The 20,788-nt window shown below is 47.8% G+C and overlaps 1 protein-coding gene across 1 annotated transcript in view; it reads right to left on the bottom strand.

Moving 5' to 3' along the window:
• Positions 1-6,201: 6,201 nt before the first annotated feature.
• The window catches only part of fam217a (family with sequence similarity 217 member A), a 17,378-nt gene continuing 2,791 nt past the window's right edge, over positions 6,202-20,788 (bottom strand). The window contains exons 3-7 of the mRNA XM_033014661.1: positions 17,664-17,748; positions 17,541-17,566; positions 15,412-15,486; positions 12,147-12,235; positions 6,202-7,392 (exon numbers count right to left, since the gene is read on the bottom strand). Of these exons, the coding sequence (XP_032870552.1) occupies positions 6,417-7,392; positions 12,147-12,235; positions 15,412-15,486; positions 17,541-17,566; positions 17,664-17,748 (1,251 nt within the window). The 3' untranslated portion in view covers positions 6,202-6,416. The remainder of the gene's footprint in view (positions 7,393-12,146; positions 12,236-15,411; positions 15,487-17,540; positions 17,567-17,663; positions 17,749-20,788) is intronic.

Genomic DNA, 20,788 nt, shown 5'->3' with positions numbered 1-20,788 from the left:
AAAAATTTGTCTTAAACTTGAATTTCTAAAGTTAACAACTATGAATAACTTGTAAAATATAACATCAATCTGAACGAAACTGGATGCAGACCACCACAGGACAACGGCGAGTAAGGTGGTGCAATATTCTTATCGTTATCGTGTATCATTTTGGCGTAATTTCAGGATCACATACATATAGATAGGAACAAGACAAGAGTTTTAGTTATAAAACTAGACTAAGTGAGACCTGTTGGTTCCCAGCTTCACACGGGAGGGCTGGTCCTCCAATGCAATATTCCACCTCTCCACCAATTCCAATATTGGTGGCCAGTGGGGGTTGGGGGGGGGGGGCTTTCTGGAGCACTAGTATGGATGTTGTGGGCTGAAGGGACTGTTTCCAGAGGGCTAGTATGGACATTGTGGGCCGAATAGATTCCTGGGCTGGCGGCTCAATCACTCACTCACAGCTGGTGGGCTGGCAGTTGATTCACAGCTATTCCTTGAAATTCCATTTCAAGCAGGGTACAAGGCCACCAAATTCAAGTGCAGTTTCTTACCACTTCACGCAGGGTGCAAGGCCACCAAATTCAAGTGCAGTTTCATACCATTTCAAGCAGGGTGGAAGGCCACTAAAGACAGCAAGTCGTGACCTCTCCTCCAACTTGTAGAGACTGAGCCACGCCCACACTTCTGGGTTTTATAGTCCCTCCAGAAGGGCCGTGGCCTTCATGACATGATTAACGCCATGAATAAAGGGGAGGAGCTGTGAATTTATGGAATTCCCTGCCACAGAGGGCAGTGGAGGCCAAGTCACTGGATGGATTTAAGAGAGAGTTAGATAGAGCTCTAGGGGCTAGTGGAGTCAAGGGATATGGGGAGAAGGCAGGCACGGGGACGATCAGATAGGGGATGATCACAATGAATGGCGGTGCTGGCTCGAAGGGCCGAATAGCCTCCTCCTGCACCTATTTTTCTATGTTTCTAACAGGAGAGACAATCTCAACATTTTTTAAACACTAATAACTCTTTTATTTTTTATCGATGGGAAAAATCCTCGGCACCTGATGAGCGGAGGGGGACTCTGAGTAAGATGGCCAAAAGTCACAGCCGTACGTGGTAGCGTTTTTTCTAAAATCAATATAAAGCGCAAACAGGAAGTGGTCACGGTTAGACTTTTAATTATATGGAAGGCAAGGCAACTTTAATTAGGCAAGGCAACTTTAATTAGGCAAAGCAACTTTAATTAGTCAAGGCAACTTTAATTAGGCAACACAGCTTTAGCATTTCCAAACCAAAGGCAACACAGCTTTAGCATTTCCAAACCAAAGGCAGCACAGCTTTAGCATTTCCAAACCAAAGGCAACTCAGCTTTAGCATTTCCAAACTATATTTTCAAACCACATTAAGGACACTGACAGGTCAGTAAAACCACTCACAGTTTAATAGACATGTGTTCAGTGTTATTCACAGCTCAGACTGAGAATTGCAATCTCTTGCTCCCCCATCTTGCAGAGAACTGAGGCACCTCCACACTTCTGGTTTTATAGTCCCTCGGAAAGGGGCGTGGTCTTCAGGAGAGAGAATCTCAACATTTTAAAAACATTAATAAGTCTTTTATTTTTCATTGATGGGAAAAATTCTCTTGTCCTGACCAGCAGAGGGGGACTCTGAGTAAGATGGCCAAAAATCACAGCCGTATGTGGTAGTGTTTTTTCTAAAATCAATATAGAGTGCAACAGGAAGTGGTCAAGATGAGACTTTTAGTAATATAGATAATAGAAGATATAGATACTAGATCAAATGGGACCCGTTGGGTCCCTGTCACACGGGGAACGCAATATTCCACCACTCACCCATAGCCCCCAACTGTGCAGGCTTGGCTGATAGGTTCCCGTTGTGACGTCAGAGATCCCCGTTGTGACGCTAGTCACGGCAACCCTCCCCAAGTGTGCCTCGCCATCCCTCTTCCTATCCTCCTCCATTCCTCCACTCCCTCCCTGATCTCTCCCTCCCTCTCCTTTCCCCTACTCTCAGTCGCTCCCTTCCACCCTCCATAACCCCTCTCCCCTCCCTATCCCTCTTGATGTCATTGTGAGGTGGCAGCTGCTGTGTTTTTTAAAACAAAGTTTTATTTGAATGTAAATGAGATCCCATTGTGATGTCATTGTGGGGTGGAACACTGCTGGCGGGAAGTTTATATAAATGAGATCCCATCGTGACATCATACGCTGCTAACGGCCAGTGCAGATGGAAGAGATTTTTGTCAAAGTGGTTTTTGTAAAGTTTAAAATGTAAATAACTTGTAAAATATACCATAAATCTGAACAAAACTTGAGACAACACACCACAGAACAATGCTGAGTAAGGTGGGCCAAATATTGTAATGTTATCGTGTACCATTTTGGCGTAATTTCAGGAACAGAATCACGGATATACTAACAAAGATGAGAGTTTTAGTAAACCAGACCAAGTGGGACTGTCACACAGGAGGCCTAGTCCCCCAATGCAACCCGTTCCCCGAATGCAGTATTCCACCATTTACCCATAGCCCTCACAGGAGGCCTGGTCCGCCAACGCAACCCGTTCCCCAACGCAATATTCCACCACTCATCCATAGCCCCCACGGGAGGCCTGGTCCCCCAATGCAACCGGTTCCTCAACGCAATACTCCACCACTCACCCAGAACCCCCAACTGTGCAGGAACTGCTCATTTTGCCTCATTCACCCTCCCTCATTTTTAAACTTTAAAAAAAAATGCAATTGCACTTGCTAGCTAGCAGAACTAGCTAGCAGAACTAAGTGTACTGTGACTTTAAAAAAAATGCATTGGCACTTGCTAGGGCTGGCAGGACTCAGTGTACTTGTACAATGTTGGGAGCAGGACTACAATCCCATTGTGATGTCACAGCTGTAATCTTCCCACTAGTGGAAACATCCTCTCCACGTCCACATGGTCGGCGCAGCGGTAGAGTTGCTGCCTCACGGCGCCAGAGACCCGGTTTCAATCCCTACGGAGTTTGTACGTTCTCCCCGTGACCTGCGTGGGTTTTCTCTGGGTGCTCTGGTTTCCTCCCACACTCAAAAGGCTTGTAGCTTAATTGACATTGGTATAAATGTAAAATTGTTCCTGGTGTGCGCAGGATAATGTTAAATTTTTGTCAAAGTGTCACAAAAAGGGCCACTTTTCAACAAAATTGTATAAGGGGTAAGAGTGTTGTAAAAACAAGCCTGAAGGCTTTGTGTCTCAATGCAAGGAGCATTCGTAATAAGGTGGATGAGTTGAATGTGCAGATAGCTATTAATGACTATGATATAGTTGGGATCACGGAGACATGGCTCCAGGGTGACCAAGGCTGGGAGCTGAACATCCAGGGATATTCAATATTCAGGAGGGATAGAGAGAAAGGAAAAGGAGGTGGGGTAGCGTTGCTGATTAGAGAGGAGATTAACGCAATGGAAAGGAAGGACATTAGTTTGCAGGATGTGGAATCGGTATGGGTAGAGCTGCGAAACACTAAGGGGCAGAAAACGCTGGTGGGTGTTGTGTACAGGCCACCTAACAGTAGTAGTGAAGTTGGAGATGGTATCAAACAGGAAATTAGAAATGCGTGCTACAAAGGCAAAACCGTTATAATGGGTGACTTCAATCTACATATAGATTGGGTGAATCAAATTGGCAGGGGTGCTGAGGAAGAGGATTTTTTGGAATGTATGCGGGATAGTTATCTAAATCAACATGTAGAGGAACCAACGAGAGAGCAGGCTATTTTAGACTGGGTATTGAGTAATGAGGAAGGGTTAGTCAGTCTTGTTGTACGTGCCCCCTTGGGCAAGAGTGACCATAATATGGTTGAGTTCTTCATTAGGATGGAGAGTGACATTGTTAATTCAGAAACAATGATTCTGAACTTAAAGAAAGGTAACTTTGAGGGTATGAGACGTGAATTGGCCAAGATTGACTGGCAATTAATTCTAAAAGGGTTGATGGTGGATATGCAATGGAAGACATTTAAAAACTGCATGGATGAACTACAAAAATTGTTCATCCCAGTTTGGCAAAAGAATAAATCAGGGAAGGTAGTGCATCCATGGATAACAAGGGAAATCAGGGATAGTATCAAAGCGAAGGACGATGCGTACAAATTAGCCAGAAAAAGCAGCATACCGGAGGACTGGGAGAAATTCAGAGACCAGCAGAGGAGGACAAAGGGCTTAATTAGGAAAGGAAAAATAGACTATGAAAGAAAACTGGCAGGGAACATAAAAACTGACTGCAAAAGTTTTTATAGATATGTGAAAAGAAAGAGATTAGTTAAAACAAATGTAGGTCCCTTGCAGTCAGAAACAGGTGAGTTGATCATGGGGAACAAGGATATGGCGGACCAATTGAATAACTACTTTGGTTCCGTCTTCACTAAGGAAGACATAAATAATCTGCCGGAAATAGCAGGGGACCGCGGGTCAAAGGAGTTGGAGGAATTGAGTGAAATCCAGGTTAGCCGGGAAGTGGTGTTGGGTAAATTAAATGGATTAAAGGCCGATAAATCCCCAGGGCCAGATAGGCTGCATCCCAGAGTACTTAAGGAAGTAGCTCCAGAAATAGCGGATGCATTAGTAATAATCTTTCAAAACTCTTTAGATTCTGGAGTAGTTCCTGAGGATTGGCGGGTAGCAAACGTAACCCCACTTTTTAAGAAGGGAGGGAGAGAGAAAACGGGGAATTACAGACCAGGTAGTCTAACATCGGTAGTGGGGAAACTGCTAGAGTCAGTTATTAAAGATGGGATAGCAGCACATTTGGAAAGTGGTGAAATCATTGGACAAAGTCAGCATGGATTTACAAAAGGTAAATCATGTCTGACGAATCTTATAGAATTTTTCGAGGATGTAACTAGTAGCGTGGATATGGGGAGAACCAGTGGATGTGGTGTATCTGGACTTCCAGAAGGCTTTCGACAAGGTCCCACATAAGAGATTAGTTTACAAACTTAAAGCACACGGCATTGGGGGTTCAGTATTGATGTGGATAGAGAACTGGCTGGCAAACAGGAAGCAAAGAGTAGGAGTAAACGGGTCCTTTTCACAATGGCAGGCAGTGACTAGTGGGGTACCGCAAGGCTCAGTGCTGGGACCCCAGCTATTTACAATATATATTAATGATCTGGATGAGGGAATTGAAGGCAATATCTCCAAGTTTGCGGATGACACTAAGCTGGGGGGCAGTGTTAGCTGTGAGGAGGATGCTAGGAGACTGCAAGGTGACTTGGATAGGCTGGGTGAGTGGGCAAATGTTTGGCAGATGCAGTATAATGTGGATAAATGTGAGGTTATCCATTTTGGTGGCAAAAACAGGAAAGCAGACTATTATCTAAATGGTGGCCGACTAGGAAAAGGGGAGATGCAGCGAGACCTGGGTGTCATGGTACACCAGTCATTGAAAGTTGGCATGCAGGTGCAGCAGGCAGTGAAGAAAGCGAATGGTATGTTAGCTTTCTTAGCAAAAGGATTTGAGTATAGGAGCAGGGAGGTTCTACTGCAGTTGTACAGGGTCTTGGTGAGACCACACCTGGAGTATTGCGTACAGTTTTGGTCTCCAAATCTGAGGAAGGACATTATTGCCATAGAGGGAGTGCAGAGAAGGTTCACCAGACTGATTCTTGGGATGTCAGGACTGTCTTATGAAGAAAGACTGGATAGACTTGGTTTATACTCTCTAGAATTTAGGAGATTGAGAGGGGATCTTATAGAAACTTACAAAATTCTTAAGGGGTTAGACAGGCTAGATGCAGGAAGATTGCTCCCGATGTTGGGGAAGTCCAGGACAAGGGGTCACAGCTTAAGGATAAGGGGGAAATCCTTTAAAACCGAGATGAGAAGAACTTTTTTCACACAGATAGTGGTGAATCTCTGGAACTCCCTGCCACAGATGGTAGTCGAGGCCAGTTCATTGGCTATATTTAAGAGGGAGTTAGATGTGGCCCTTGTGGCTAAGGGGATCAGAGGTTATGGAGAGAAGGCAGGTACGGGATACTGAGTTGGATGATCAGCCATGATCATATTGAATGGCGGTGCAGGCTCGAAGGGCCGAATGGCCTACTCCTTTTGTAAGTTTCTATAAGATCCCCCCTCAATCTTCTAAATTCTAGCGAGTACGCCGAGTCTATCCAGTCTCCAAAACCATTTGCTTGTGGTCAACCACTCACAAATCTTTACTGGTAAAGTATTAAAATTCATCTTTATTCCCAACATATATATATATATTTTTTAAAAAAAGAGAAAACAGTAACATCGTAAAAATCTGCAGTATCTAGGTGTGGGAAAAGGAGGAGTAAATTTTGGTGACGTGATTCAGGGGAACATTCGAGACAAGAGGGGGAGATACGAGGGTTCTGTGCAGAGACGAGTATTTCAGTTCTGCAGGGAAGGATGCAGGCTACACCTGCTTCTTCTTGTGCTTGTAGTGTATGATGTTGGCGGGCTTGTTGTGTACAGCCAGGGTTTGCCCAGCCTCCACTGCGCTGAAGGGTTGGTTATTGACGAAGGCAGAGTCGTTCCTGCTGAGGATGACCTGTTCGGGGACACTGCGCTTGTAGGGGAGGTAGGAGCTCCAGTTGGCCCTGCGGTGCCTCCTGTGTTTCAGGTCCTCGCTGGACGAGTGCAGGTCGTGGGGGTCGTTGCAGGACTGGCCAGACGACACCCGGTACGAGTGCTTGTGGTGGCCCATCTTGGCCGGGTTGGCCTTCTTGAGGCACGCCTCGGAGTAGGGCTGTTGCTGCTGCAGGCAGACCAGGTCTCCTCTCCGGCACTTCCTGCTCCTCTTGGCCTTCTTGCGGGTGGAGGAGGAGGAGGCCTTGGGGCTGGATCCCGGCGCCGTGTCCGGCTGCCTGCCCTTCTCCCTCTGGATGGTCAGGAGCTGGGTCTTCTCCAACTGCACGATGCGGCCGATCAGTTGGCCCAAGGGGCTGTTGGGTCTGGCGGGCAGAGCCTCTTTCCACTGGTGCTCCTCCAGCAAGGACAACTCGCCAAAGTCCACCCTGTTGAAAGGCGGCGGCAGGAAGTCGGGGTAGGGGTACCCGCTGCCCTCTTCCTCCATCTTTTGCCCAGAGGACATCTCCTCGGCTTCCGAGGGCTCCTGGCCAAGGCCCACGCAGGAACGGCGGGCGGTGCATTGGCCACCGGGCAGCAGCACGCTGGGCTTGTTGTTGGTGGGCTTCAGGATCCAGAGAGGGAGGAAGAAGCGCCGGTCCCCCCTCCTCACCGGGATGGGCCGACATTGGAACGGGTCGATGGGCTCACCTTCACCTCTGCACCCCTCGATCCCCGGCCATCGGGCGTTGTGCAAGGCAGAGGCACGCGGTGGCAACGATGAGTGGAAGTGGACATCTCGCTGTGGACCTGACGTCTGTACGCTGTGGGTCAAACCCGTTGGAATTAGTTGCGGCATGCATGCGATCGTTTAAAAAAATAAAATAATAATGATAATTGCACTACTATGACTATGCACGTAAATATATTTATTTATTGCTCATATTCTATGTCGCTCTTCTAGGGAGATGCTAACTGTCTTTCGTTGTCTCTGTACTGTACACTGCACAATGACAATAAAGTTTGAATCTGAATCTGAATCTGAAACATGTACCGACCTCCCTTCCATTGACTCCATCTACACCTCACGCTGCCTCGGCAAGGCCAGCAGCATCATCAAGGACCAGTCTCACCCCCGGTCACTACTATCTAAATGGCGCCAAGTTGGGAAAAGGGGAAGAACAATGGGATCTGGGGGTCCTTGTACATCAGTCTATGAAAGTAAGCATGCAGGTATAGCAGGCAGTGAAGAAAGCGAATGGCATGTTGGCCTTTATAACAAGAGGAATCAAATATAGGAGCAAAGAGGTCCTTCTGCAGTTGTACAGAGCCCTAGTGAGACCACACCTGGAGTATTGTGTGCAGTTTTGGTCCCCTAATTTGAGGAAGGACATTCTTGCTATTGAGGGAGTGCAGCGTAGGTTTACAAGGTTAATTCCCGGGACGGCGGGACTGTCATATGCTGAGAGAATGGAGCGGCTGGGCTTGTACACTCTGGAGTTTAGAATGATGAGAGGGTATCTCATTGAAAGATATAAGATCGTTAAGGGCTTGGACACACTAGAGGCAGGAAACATGTTCCCGATGTTGGGGGAGTCCAGTACCAGGGGCCACAGTTTAAGAATAAGGAGTAAGCCATTTAGAACGGAGACGAGGAAACACTTTTTCTCACAGAGAGTGGTGAGTCTGTGGAATTCTCTGCCTCAGAGGGCGGTGGAACCCGGTTCTCTGGATGCTTTCAAGAGAGAGTTAGATAGGGCTCTTAAAAATAGCGGAATCATGGGATATGGGGAGAAGGCAGGAACGGGATACTGATTGTGGATGATCAGCCATGATCACATTGAACTGACTCGAAGGGCTAAATGGCCTACTCCTGCACCTATTGTCTATTGTCTCTTCTCCCCACTCCCATTTAGTGCAAGGTGAAGCCAGTAAAGTCCGATCAAATATAGTCCCTGGGTCTCCACTGAGATAGATAGTAGTTCAGCACTGCTCTCTGGTTGTGGTAGGATGGTTCAGTTGCCTGATAACAGCTGGGAAGAAACTATCCCTGAATCTGGAGGTGTGCGTTTTCACACTTCTGTACCCTGTGCCTGACGGGAGGACAGGACCGCTCTCTAGTTGGTGATGGAATGGCTCAGTCCCTCCCATGGTTGGCTGATCCAGAAGATTAACTGAACCATCCGCTCACCAGCTAGAGTATGGTCATGACCTCCCATCCACCTCATTGGAGACCTTTGATCGGACTTTATCGGACTTCAATATTATATTTTGCACTACATTTGGAGGTCTCTCTTTTGAAAGTATCCAGAGAACCTGCCTCCACCGCCCACTGAGGCAGAGAATTCCACAGACTCACAACTCTCTGTGTGAAAATGTTTTTCCTCATCTCAGTTCTAAATGGCTTACCCCTTATTCTTAAACTGTAGCCCCTGGTTCTGGACTCCCCCAACATCGGGAACATGTTTCTTCAATCCAGCGTGTCCAATCCATTAATAATTTTATATGTTTCCATAAGATCCTCTCTCATTCTTCTAAATTTCAGAGTATACAAGCCCAGTCGCTCCATTCTTTCATCATATGACAGTCCCGCCATCCTAGGAATTAACCTCATGAACTTACGTTGCACTCCCTCAATAGCAAGAATGTCCTTCCTCAAATTAGGAGACCAAAACTGCACACAATACTCCAGGTGTGGTCTCACAACTGCAGAAGGTCCTCTTTGCTCCTATACTCAACTCCTCTTGTTATGAAGACCAACATGCCATTAGCTTTCCTCACTGTCTGCTGTACCTGCATGCTTACTTTCAGTGCCTGATGTACTAGGACACCCAGGTCTCGTTGTATTTCCCCTTTTCCTAACCTGACACCATTCAGATAATAATATGCCTTCCAGTTCTTGCCTCCAAAGTGGATAACCTCACATTTATCCACTTTTTACTGCATCTGCCCACTCACCCAACCTGTCCAAGTCACTTTGCATCCTCATAGCATCCTCCTCACAGTTCACACTGCCACCCAGCTTTGTGTCACCTGCAAATCTGCTAATATTACTTTTAATTCCTTCATCTGAATCATTAATGTATATTGTAAATAGCTCCAGTCCCAGCACTGAGCCTTGCGGCACCCCACTAGTCACTGCCTGCCATTCTGAAAGGGACCCGTTAATCCCTACTCTTTGTTTCCTGTGCCACTAATACATCTTTGATAATTGACTCCAGCATCTTCCGCACCACCAATGTCAGGCTAACTGGTCTATAATTCCCTTCTTTCTCTCTCCCTCCTTTCTTGAAAAGTGGGATAACATTAGCTACCCTCCAATCCACAGGAACTGATCCTGAATCTATAGAACATTGGAAAATGATCAGAAAGGCATCCACGGTTTCTAGAGCCACCTCCTTGAGTATCCTGGGATGCAGACCATCGGGCCCTGGGGATTTATCAGCCTTCAGTCCCATCAGTCTACCCAATACCATTTCCTGACTAATGTGAATTTCCTTCAGTTCCTCCATCACCCTCTGCCCCCTAGTACATCAGGAAGATTGTTTGTGTTCTCCTTAGTGAAGACAGAAGCAAAGTGTCTGTTCAACTCATCTGCCATTTCCTTGTTCCCCATAATAAATTCACCAGTTTCTGTCTTCAAGGGACCCACATTTGTCTTAACAATTTTTTTCCTCTTCACATACCTAAAGAAGTTTTTACTATTATCCCCCTTTATATTCTTGACTAGCTTACCTTCGTACCTCATCCTTTCTTCCCGTATTGCCTTTTTCGTTATCTTCTGTTGATCTTTAATAGATTTGCAATCCTCTGGCTTCCTGCTCACCTATGCTACGTTATACTTCTTCTCTTTTAATTTTATACTGTCCTTGACTTCCCTTGTCAGCCACGGTCGACTCTTACTCCCCTTTGAATCTCTCCTCCTCTTTGAAATGAAATGATCCTGCATCTTGTGGTTTATTCCCAGAAATTCCTGCCATTGCTGTTCCACTGTCATCCCTGCTAGGGTATCTTTCCAGTCAACTTTGGCCAGCTCCTCCCTCATGGCTCCATATTCCCCTTTGTTCAACTGCAATACTGATGGTTCTGATTTTACCTTCTCCCTCTCAAATTGCAGATTAAAACATCATATTATGGTCACTACCTCCTAATGGCTCCTTTACCTCGAGTTCCCTTATCATATCCGGTTCATTACACAATACTAAATTTAGAATTGCCTTCTCCCTGGCAGTTGTATAAGACATTGGTGAGATGTTTAGAGTATTGTGTTCAGTTCTGGGCAGCATGTAGAGAAGATGTTATCAAACTGGAAAGGGTACAGAGAAGATTTACGAGGATGTTGCCAGGAGCTGATAGTCTGAGCTGGAGGGAGAGGGTGAGCAGGCTGGGACTTTAAATGCAATTAAAGTATTTTGCCCAAAGTAGGGGAATCGAGAACCAGTGGACATAAGTTTAAGGTGGGGGGGGTGGGGGGGGAAGGATAGCTTTAGAGGTATACGGGCCAAACGCAGGCAGGTAGGACTAGTGTCAATGGGACATGCTGGCCAGTGTGGGCAAGTTGGGCCGAAGGGCCTGTTTCCATGCTCAATATTATACTCTTATGGGCCTGTCGCACTTAGGTGATATTTTAGGCGACTACAGGTGACTAGGCTGTTGCCACATGGTCGCCAGGGTGTCGCCTGTATGGTCGTGAGTCGTCTCCTCAGTCACCCAAACAGTTGTAGCGTCTTTCTGGTCGCCGCTGGATTTTCAACACGCAACAGTGGCGGCAGTGGGCTTGATGCCAATGAGCGTAGCTTGACTTCTCCTGACGTGGGTGCTGTCGTAGGTTGTCGCCAGGTGCTGACTTCGGTGAATTCCATCGTCGCATTCGCCGGAAGTCGCCTAACAACGTGGGACAGGCCCATAAATCTTTTACTTATCCCACAACTTACACCTTCGCTTGGCCAGGGTCAGTCGACAACACTGCCAAGACAATGGACCTTTATGGCCAGCTGAACATAAAGCAACTTGGACTTCGAAAATGGTGCCATAACCTGGCGACTAGTCTTAGTTTAGTTTAGAGATACAGCGTGGAAACAGGCCCTTCAGCCCATCAAGTCCACATCGACCACACATTAATACTGTCTGACAGAGACTAGGGGCAATTTACATTTACACCAAGCCAATTAACCTACAAACCTGTACGTCTTTGGAGTGTGGAAGGAAACCGAAGATCTCGGAGAAAACCCACAGGGTCACGGGGAGAATGTACAAACTCCGTACAGACAGCACCTGTAGGATTGAACCTGGGTCTCCAGCGCTGTGAGCGATGTAAGCCGCCGTATAATACAGTATAATATTGTATATGGTCCCAGTGGGCTAAAGTCAGAGAGATGGGAGAGGGGAGAAGAGGGAGCGGCCGGGGTGAGACTGGTCCTTTGATGATGCTGCTGGCCTTGCCGAGGTAGCGTGAGGTGTGGATGGAGTCGATGGAAGGGAGGTTGGTTTGTGTGACGGGGCAGGGAGGTAACATCCTGGTGTATGTCCACTGCACATCTCCAGGTTGATGCCTGCGTTGAGCAGGGTCTTTGCTCACCTGCCTGTTGAGGCCACAGTGGGCTCCAGCTGCTGATTCACAGTGTTTTTCTTCCACACCTGCTCTGCCTCCAGCGTGGATCTGTAAACCTGCAGAAACAAGGAAACGTGTTTTACTATACCAGGGAGAAACTGCAGATGCTGGTTTAACTCGAAGATAGACACAAATGGCGGATGTGCAGGAGTGGGCGCCGTCTGTGTATGGCAGCCTGCCCGCAGTCCGTCTCTACACCTTTTTTTAATTTTATTTTATTTTAAGTCCTGTTAAAAAATGTTAGTGGAGGTCTTCTATGTGGGGATGGGGAAGGGGGAAATTTTATATCTTAGACCCCTACCTGGTCGGAGAGGCAGTATCCCTCCGAGCTGCTTCTTCGCCCCGTCCTCGCGGCCTAACATCGAAAATGGAGCGGCGTTTCCTGTCGGGACCGGCTGGGGCTACAGCTTCGGCGGCGGTGGCGCAACGCTGGGATACCAACACAGAGCAGGCAATGCCTTACCGGGTCGCCGTGTGGTAAGCTCCGGAGCGCTGTGGCCGCCGACTCCCAACATCGCGGAGCTGTGGCTGCGGGCGTCCGGCTGGATTTGGAGCGCCGCAGAGCTAGGGTTCGAGTTCGCCGGGGTCGGAGTTCCAACCGGCGCGGCCTGAGGGCTACGAGTGCCCCGGTCTCCGGGGAGGAGGCAGCCGCTCCAGACTTTTCCAAGCCGCTGAGGAATGTTTCATCCGACGCCGAAGTTCCATCTTCACGGCAAGAGGGCCCTGAAAATCATCGGACTGGCTGCAAGGCCACAAATGGGCCTCGACCTCGGGTGTTTCACAGAGGAAGAGGACTTAACTTTCTGGTGCCTTTCCCCACAGTGGAAATTTTTGATTCTGCTGTGGGGGGACGTTTGTGTTGAACTCTATAATGTGTTGTGTCCATTTTATTCATTTTTCTTTAACCTTTTTCTATGGTTTGTATGGAACTTATTATTTAATTTATGTAAAGCACTTTGGTGTCAATACGAGTTGATTTAAAACGTGCTATATAAATAAAACTTACTTACTTACTTACTTACAAAATGCTGGAGTAACTCAGCGGGTCAGGCAGCATCTGTGGAGAACATGGATAGGTGACGTTTCACAGAGTGCTGGAGTAACTCAGCGGGTCAGGCAGCATCTGTGGAGAGAAGGAATGGGTGACGTTTCTGGTCGCGACTGAAGTCTGAAGTCTCGACTCGAAACGTCACCCATTCCTTGTCTCCAGCGATGCTGCCTTACCCGTTGCGTTACTCCAGCTTTTTGAGGCTATCTTCGTGTTTACCAGGATGTTGGCAGGACTCTTGGACTGAATGGATGTGGAGAGGATGTTTCCACTAGTGGGAAAGTATAGGACTAAAGGGCACAGCCTCAGAATTAAAGGACGTTCCTTTAGGAAGGTGATGAGGAGAATTTCTTTAATCAGAGGGTGGTGAATCTGTGGAATTCTTTGCCACAGGAAGCTGTGGAGGCCAAGTCAGCGGATATTTTTAAGGCAGAGATAGATAGATTCTTGATCAGTACGGATGTCAGGGGTTATGGGGAGAAGTCAGGAGAATTGGATTAGGAGAGAGAGATAGATCAGCCATGGTTGAATGGTGGAGTGGACTTGATGGGCCGAATGGCCTAATTCTGCTCCTTATGTCTTATGTCTCAAGGGCTTGAGCTGTAGAGAGAGGCTGAACAGGCTGGGACTATATTCCTTGGAGCGCAGGAGAATGAGGGGTGAACTGATAGAGGTGAAACCATGAGAGGGTTAGATCGGGTAGACGCACAGCGTCTCTTGCCAAAAGTCTCTTTAGTTTAGATTAATTTATTCTCCTGTGTACTGAGTTAGAGTTAAGTAAGATGTTGATGAGGCTCACATTTATTTCCACAGTGTAGCTGTAGTCATAGAGTGATACAGGGTGGAAACAGGCCCTTCAGCCCAACCTGCCCACACCGGCCAACTTGCCCAATCGACACTAGTCCCTGCATTTAAACCTGGCCCATCCATGTTATCTGTTCAAGTGTCTTTTAAATGTTGCCACAGCCAGCCTCAACTACCTCCTCCGGCAGCTCGTTCCATACACCCACCACCCTCTGTGTGAAAATGTTGCCCCTCAGGTTCCAATTAAATCTTTCCCCTCTTCCCTTAAAACGATGTCCTCCGACTTTAGACTTTAGAGATACAGCAAGGAAACAGGCCCTTCGGCCCGCCAAGTCCCCGCTCCCCCATACACTAACACTATCCTACACACTAGGGCCAACTTGCAGCTTACAGAAGCCAATTAATCTACAAACCTGCGTCTTTGGAGTGTGGGAGGAAACCAGAGTACCCATAGAAAACCCACGCAGGTCACGGGGAGAACGTGCAAACTCCATACGGATAGCATCCGTAGTCAGGATCGAACCCAGATCACTGCTGTTGTAGGGCAGCCACTCTACTGGCCCAGGTCCCTTCCCCTCCCATGTACTCCACAGCCCTTCCCTTCTCTCTTTGAGTTTAGTTTATTGTCATGTGTACCGAGGTACCATGAAAAGCGTTTGTCGCGTGCTAACCAGTCAGCGGAAAGACAATACATGATTACAATCGAGCCATTTACTGTATACAGGCACATGATAAGGGAATAATGTTTAGTGCAAAGTAAAGCCAGTAAAGTCCGATCAAAAATAGTCCGAGGGTCACCAATGAGGTAGATAGTAGTTCGGCACTATTCTCTGGTTGTGGTAGCATGGTTCAGTTGCCTGATAACAGTTGGGAAAAAACTGTAGATAGACACAAAAATCTGGAGTAACTCAGCGGGTCAGGCAGCATTTGTGGAGAACATGGATAGGTGACGTTTCACAGAGTGCTGGAGTAACTCAGCAGGACGGGAAGCATCTCTGTAGAGCAGGAATGGGTAACGTCTTGGGTCGAGACCCTTCTTCAGACTGGTTAGGCGAAGATGGAAATGAGAGATACAGACGGTGATGTGGAGATAAAGAACAATGAATGAAAGATATGCAAAAAACTAACGATGATAAAGGAAACAGGCCGTTGTCAGCTGTTTGTTGGGTGAGAACGAGAAGCTGGTGCAACTTGGATGGGGGAGGGATGGAGAGAGAGGGAACGCCGGGGCTACCTGAAGTTGGAGAAATCAATATTCATACCACTGGGCTGTGAGCTGCCCAAGAGAAACTGTTCCTGAATCTGGAGGTGTGTGCCCATGCCTGGCCCAGCATGGTGGCGACACCAGGGCACCAGGGTCATGAGAAGCTGCCAACGTACCTTCCTCAGATCGCCACCAGATTCCCCCAGCGTGTTCAGCTCCGCCAGCTTCTGGATCAACATCTTGTACGATGACTGGTGGAAGCCAGAGGGGAAAACATTACTGACATCAAACACCACCGCTGTACAACAGATAGGGCTGGCTACGTTGCAGGAAAGAACGGCAGACGTCTTTCCAGACAACTGCAGGTTGGACTATTGCTATTGAGGGAGTGCAGCGTAGGTTTACAAGGTTAATTCCCGGGATGGCGGGACTGTCATATGCTGAGAGAATGGAGCAGCTGGGCTTGTACACTCTGGAGTTTAAAAGGATGAGAGGATATCTCATTGAAACATATAAGATTGTTAAGGGCTTGGACACGCTAGAGGCAGGAAACATGTTCCCGATGTTGGGGGAATCCAGAACCAGGGGCCACAGTTTAAGAATAAGGAGTAAGCCATTTGGAACGGAGACAAGGAAACACTTTTTCTCACAGAGAGTGGTGAGTGTGGAATTCTCTGCCTCAGAGGGTGGTGGAGACAGGTTCTCTGGATGCTTTCAAGAGAGAGCTAGATAGGGCTCTTAAAGATAACGGAGTCAGGGGATATGGGGAGAAGGCAGGAACGGGGTACTGATTGGGGATGATCAGCCATGATGGCGGTGCTGGCTTGAAGGGCCGAATGGCCTACTCCTGCACCTATTGTCTATTGTCTACTATGGATTGTTCCCTCTGGAATGCCAGATATTGAGGGAAGATTGTGCCCTGTACTCTCTGGAGTTTAGAAGGATGAGGGGACGACCTCATTGAAACTTACCGAATAGTGAAAGGCCTGGATAGAGTGGATGTGGAGAGGATGTTTCCACTGGTGGGAGAATCTAGGACCAGAGGGCACAGCCTCAGAATTAAAGGGCGCTCTTTTGAAATCTGAGGTGAGGAAGAATTTGAGGTGAATCTGTGGATCTCATTGCCACAGGGGGCTGTGGAGGCCAAGTCAGTGGATATTTTTGAGGCAGAGATCGACAAGTTCTTGATTAGAATGGGTGTCAAGGGTTATGGGAAGAAGGCAGAAAAATCGGTTTGGAGACATAGATCAGCCATGATTGAATGGCGGAGCAGACGATGGGCAGAATGGCCTAAATCTAATCCTATCACACAAGCTTATGAACTTATAAAGTAGGTGGTACTTTAGATAGTGAAGATGGTTGTGAAAATTTGCAGCAGGATCTGGATCGATTGGCCAGGTGGGAGGAGGAATGGTTGACGGAATTTAATACAGAGAAATGTGGGGTTGCATTTGGGATGTCTAAGATGGGCAGGACCTACACAGTGAATGGTCGGCCTCTGGGTAGTGTTGTAGAGCAGAGGGATCTAGGAGTACAGGTGCATGGTTCCTTGAAAGTCGAGTCGCAGGTAGATAAGGTGGTCAAAAAGGCTTTTGGCACTTTGGCCTTCACCAGTCAGAGTATTGAGTCTAAAAGTTGGGAGGTCATGTTGCAGTTGTACAAGACGTTGGTGAGGCCGCATTTAGAGTATGGTGTTCAGTTCTGGGCACCATGTTATAGGAAAGATGTTGTCAAGCTGGAAAGAGTTCAGAGAAGATTTACGAGGATGTTGCCAGGACTAGAGGGTGTGAGCTATAGTGAGAGGTTAACTAGGCTGGGACTCTCTTCCTTAGAGCGCAGGAGGATGAAGGGGTGATCTTATTGAGGTGTATAAAAATCATGAGAGGAATAGATCGGGTAGACGCACAGATTCTCTTGCCCAGAGTAGGGGAATCGAGGACCAGAGGACATAGGTTTAAAGTGAAGGGGAAAAGATTTAAAGGGTAACTTTCTCACACAAAAGGTGGTGGGTGTATGGAACGAGCTGCCGGAGGAGGTAGTTGAGGCTGGGACTATCACAACATTTAAGAACCATTTTGACAGGTACATGGATAGGACAGGTTGGGAGGTATATGGGTTAAATGTAGGCAGATGGGACTGGTGTAGCTGGGACATGTTGGTCAGTGTGAGCAAGTTGGGTTGAGGGGCCTGTTTCCACACTGTATCACTCGATGACTCTCTGCCCTCAAGCATTTGATTATTCCACCCTGGTGAAACGAATCTCCTGTGATTAACCGTTCAGGATAAATTCAAAGAAGTCGTTTACCTTGCTTCTGCCTTCTGACAGTTTTCCTTTGGGAACAAATTTATTTTTAGTTTATGTTTATGTTGCAAGATTCAAAACTGAATTCATTCACTGTGGGTAAAACCTCTTAGTAACATAACTCACCATTTTTTGTGAAGTCAGTTTCGACCTTAATAGAATTCCTGTTGTTAGTGGGCGCGTCCCATTCTAAACCACAGTCAGCAGCTATCTGCAACAACAGAAATATCTTGAAGGGCCTCTCCCACGAGCATGTGACTGTATGCGGCAAGCGCGACCTAATGTGGTCGCTTGAGCCGTACGGCCTCGCGGGGCCGGTCCCACTTCGATCGCCGGAGCCGTATGGAGTTGTGCGGAGCTGATCCCAACATCGCGCAGGGGCTCCGAAAAACTGACACTGTTAAAAAATTCCGCGTGGCAACGGCCTGCCGGCCCGCAGCCGCATTGAGGCCGTACACACTTCCTCGACGCCGTACGCACCGTCTCGACGGGCACACGCAGCGTCTTGATGCCGTACGCCACGCGCGAACTTCCCGCGGACATCGCTCGAACTTCACGTCAACCCGTACGGGATCACTCGACCTCCGCGTGGCCCCCGCTTCCGGTTTGGTCGCGTTTGCCGCATGCAGTCGCATACTCGTGGGACAGGCCCTTTAGTTTAGATTAAGTTCAAGTTCAAGTGAGTTTATTGTCATGTGTCCCTGTATAGGACAATGAAATTCTTGCTTTGCTTCAGCACACAGAACATAGTAGGCATTTACTACAAAACAGATAAGTGTGTCCATATACCATGATATAAATATATACACACATGAATAAATAAACTGATAAAGTGTGGGAAACCTTTAAATCTCTTCCCTGTACGGGGGACCCAACTTTTCCCCTGTCGGGTCTCCGTTGTCGTTGGTGCCTAGCACCGTGGAGCGGCCTCCAACCGGAACGACCTGGGGGCTCCAGTCGCGAAGCCTGCAGACTCACCATCGTGGGGCTGGCCGGCTTCGGAGTGTGGAGAGCTGTGGTGGCGCGCGGCTGCGACCCGACTCCGGAGCTTCGGAGGCTCCAGCTGCAGGCCTGGTGGACGGTGAAATCGGGAGCTCGCGGGTCCCTGGTGGGAGACCACTTTTCGGAGCTCCCGCAACGGCAACTTCTCCCGCCCGAATTGTGGGGTTGAAAATGACCCGGAGCGGGGCCTGACATCGCCCGGCGCGGCTTTAACGGCCGCGGGACTTACCATCACCCGCCGGGGGCTCCAACATCAAGACCCGGAGCAGGGCCTTACATTGCCCCGCGCGGCCTTAACAGCAACGGGACTTACCATCGCCCGCCGGGGGCTTTGACATCGGGAGAAGAATGGAGAGCAGGGGAGAGACAAGACTTTGCCTTCCAGCACAGTGAGGAGGAGATTCACTGTGATGGATGTCTGTGTGAACTGTGTTGGTTGTGTGTCTTGTTAATTGTTTCTTTTTGTTGTATGACTGCAGAAACCAAATTTTGTTTGAACTTCATTTGAGGTTCAAATGACAATAAACTAAATTGTAATTGTAATTGTAAAAAACCCAGTTTTGTTGCATGTTGACCAGTCAGCAGAAAGACTGTACATGCTTATCATCAAGCCCACATGGTACAGATACAGGAAACTTACCGAATAGTGAACGGCCTGGATAGAGTGGATGTGTAGAGGATGTTTCCACTAGTGGGAGAGTCTAGGGCTAGAGGCCTCAGAATTAAAGGACGTTCCTTTAGGAAGGAGATGAAGAGGATTTTATTTAGTCAGAGGGCGGTGAATCTGTGGAATTCTTTGCCACAGACGGCTGTGGAGGCCAAGTCAATGGATATTTTATGGCAGAGATGGATAGATTCTTGATTAGTGCGGGTGTCAGAGGTTATGGGGAGAAGGCAGGAGAATGGGGTTCGGAGGGAGAGATAGATCAGCCATGATTGAATGGTGAAGTAGACTTGATGGGCCGAATGGCCTAATTCTACTCCTATGAACGTATGAACTTTATAAAGGGAATAATGTTTAGTGCTAGATAAAGTCCAGTAATGTCTGATTAAAGATAATCCGAGATTCTCCAGTGAGGTTAGATGAGAGGTCAGGACCACTCTCTAGTTGGTGGTAGGATGGTTCAGTTGCCTGATAACAGCTGGGAAGAAACTGTCCCTGAATCTGGAGGTGTGCGTTTTCATTATCATTAGTTTTTAACTCCTGGGAATAAAACTGAGTGTGTAAATACTCAATAGGTCAGGCAGCAGCTGCAAAGGGCAAAACACATTTAATGTTTCATGACAATGACTTTTGATCAAAGTCTTAAGTCTTTCCCTCTCTCTACAGATGCTACATGACCCGTCAAGAATCAAGAGTAATAAAAAGGAACTGTAGATGCTAGTTTATACCAGAGATAGACAAAAAGTACACTTGTACTGTATCTGAGTTGCTTATTTAATATGTGTCTAAGTGCTTATGTATAGTGATATTAGAGTTCCCCGTGGATTGTCACCTTGTCGTGGTGGAGAAGCTTGTGTGGTCCTGAGATCCTGAGAGCGATGCCGTCTGGAGCTATGCTCCTGGTACGGCCACCCATGGCGGTAAGGTCGAGGGGGAGGACTCTGACAAAGAGCCAATCCGACCAAGACCTCAACGGTGGAACAGGCAGAGGACGATGGCTGACCTTAGTGGAGCGTCACAACGGCTGGGAAGGCGGATGAAGGCTGCAGCAGAAAAGGGTCTCCGGTCGTCTTGGACTCCATGCCACTGGATCCTGACCCAGATCTGTCAAGGACCGTGTGGTGGCTGTCTGTGCATCAGTCTCCCCACGTTAAACAAAGTCACGCACAGGCGTCCTCCAACCCTGGAGACACCCATGGTCAGCCACGACCGAAGGGGGCCTAGCATGACTTGTACTGAACTGTGTACCAAAATGAATTTCACTGTACATCGGTACATGTGGCTAATAAACTAGCAGATCAAGTGCTGACGTAACTCAATGGGGCAGGCAGCATCTATGGTGAACAAGAGCAGCACGCTTGCACAGCGGTGGAGTTGCTGCCTCACAGCGCCAGCGACCCAGGTTCGATCCCGATTACGGGTGCTTACTGTACGGAGTTTGTACATTGACCCTGTGACCATGTGGGTTTTCTCCAGGTGCTCTGGTTTTCTCCCACGCTCCAAAGACGTACAGGTTTGTAGGTTAATTGACTTTGGTAAAAATTGTAAATTGTCGGGACTGTCATATGCTGAGAGAATGGAGCAG

Source organism: Amblyraja radiata, chromosome 2 (genome assembly GCF_010909765.2).
Source record: "Amblyraja radiata isolate CabotCenter1 chromosome 2, sAmbRad1.1.pri, whole genome shotgun sequence".
NCBI classification, from domain to species: domain Eukaryota; kingdom Metazoa; phylum Chordata; class Chondrichthyes; order Rajiformes; family Rajidae; genus Amblyraja; species Amblyraja radiata.
This window is presented reverse-complemented; position numbering and strand designations above follow the sequence as displayed.